General features: G+C 45.1%; 1 protein-coding gene across 1 annotated transcript; it reads right to left on the reverse strand.

The window, feature by feature from the left end:
* Nucleotides 1–388: 388 nt before the first annotated feature.
* N7508_007289 (uncharacterized protein) lies at nt 389–1,157 on the reverse strand (the record flags this gene model as incomplete). The annotated part of the gene is made up of 2 exons (XM_058465353.1): nt 389–653; nt 1,138–1,157. 2 exons carry the CDS (start codon nt 1,155–1,157, stop codon nt 389–391), a joined length of 285 nt encoding a protein of 94 aa, XP_058317755.1.
* Between the last annotated feature and the right edge of the window lie 318 nt (nt 1,158–1,475).

Below are 1,475 nucleotides of genomic sequence, written 5' to 3' on the forward strand. Positions count from 1 at the left end.
ATAACACTGGTAACATAAAGGTGGTCCACGGTAACAGATTAGACCTGGCTAGGACCCGCGGGTACCCTCCACGACCCTGACCCTCACCTCCCCATGCGGAGGGTCAGGGTCCGAGACCTGGACCCGCGGGGACCCTGAGGGTCGTCAAACATGACAAACAGGTAAAAGACGTGACTAGACGTCAATTGCATAAATTATGTAGAAACAGGCTGTATTTCATTGTAATTGTAAACTAAAAATTCATCACTGTATGGCCTTACAGAAGGATACTACATGTCCACTCCTTAGTGCATACCATAGGTTCATCCTCGAAAAGGGGTTCAAATTTTGAATGGTTTATATTACATCTATAGCATAGTGTCTAGTCATGGTTCTAAAAAGCCAAGAGTCAAACTATATACCCATCCAGTAGTCTCGACTTCTTCCGTATCCTACCTGATACACGATGCTGCGTATCAGGGAAGGATAATGATAGGTTCTCCTCCGGGTTCGCAAATCCATCGGCATCAGAATCTTCCTCATCACTAGAAGTGACCGTAGGCCGCTTTCTAGCGGCGACTGCTGAGAGTGGTGGTGCGTTCGGGGTTGTTTGCATTATTGATATAGCAGCCGGTGTATCAGGACGCAACTCAACATCCTCCTCCTCGTCATCACTGATAGCCTCGAAGGTATGTGTCTGGATATCAAGTGCTTCTGCCGAAGCTGCTATCTCATGGTCTGAGAGATACTCTTGGAGAACCAGCCGCTGCTCCTCCTTAATATCAAATCTTGTTGTACACATATATAACATAATATCACGAATAGTCTCTGGGTTCAACGATCCCCGGCGTTAGTGGCATATATCCCGAGCAGAGTTAAACAGACGCTCAACTCCGGCACCAGTTGCTGGAATTGACATGATATCACGGGCAATGCTTGTAAGAACAGGGAATTCTCTCTGATGATCTTTCCAGAAGATCCGAACGGATCCTTTAATAGTATCTAATTAGGTGAGGTTAGTTATATAACTCATAAAATAGGCTTACTTACTTACCACTCTGGAGATATTTGGTGAGCTCGTCGTACTGCGGAGCAATTGATCGTGGTGAAGAATCGCTATCAAGGGCCCTCTCTAGCTCCGATTCAGTTATTAATAACTGGCTAGTAGGCTGTATCATATCTGATGGTACACGTTGGCTATATCTCTCGAAAAGAGACTGAAGACTCTCGCGGTATTCCTTTCTATAGTCCTTTCCTATCTTAGGATCTAGGTCCCAATCACTTGTTGAAAAGAACTCCATCTTACTCGACGGCGCTAGGATCGTCCCAATTGCATAGAGGTTACCTTCGATATCATCTGTCTCGCCGTAGTATTTCTTCAGTTTCTCCTTCGCAGCCTCAAGGGAGGAAAGCATCAGCTGTTTCCAGTGAACTTTCTTTCGACGTAGCTGACGTATTGATCTTTCAAGATGATCAAAAAGCTTGTTATAAATCCT

The sequence above is a fragment of the Penicillium antarcticum genome (assembly GCF_028974205.1).
Source record: "Penicillium antarcticum strain IBT 31339 chromosome Unknown utg000007l_segment0_segment0, whole genome shotgun sequence".
Lineage (NCBI taxonomy): Eukaryota > Fungi > Ascomycota > Eurotiomycetes > Eurotiales > Aspergillaceae > Penicillium > Penicillium antarcticum.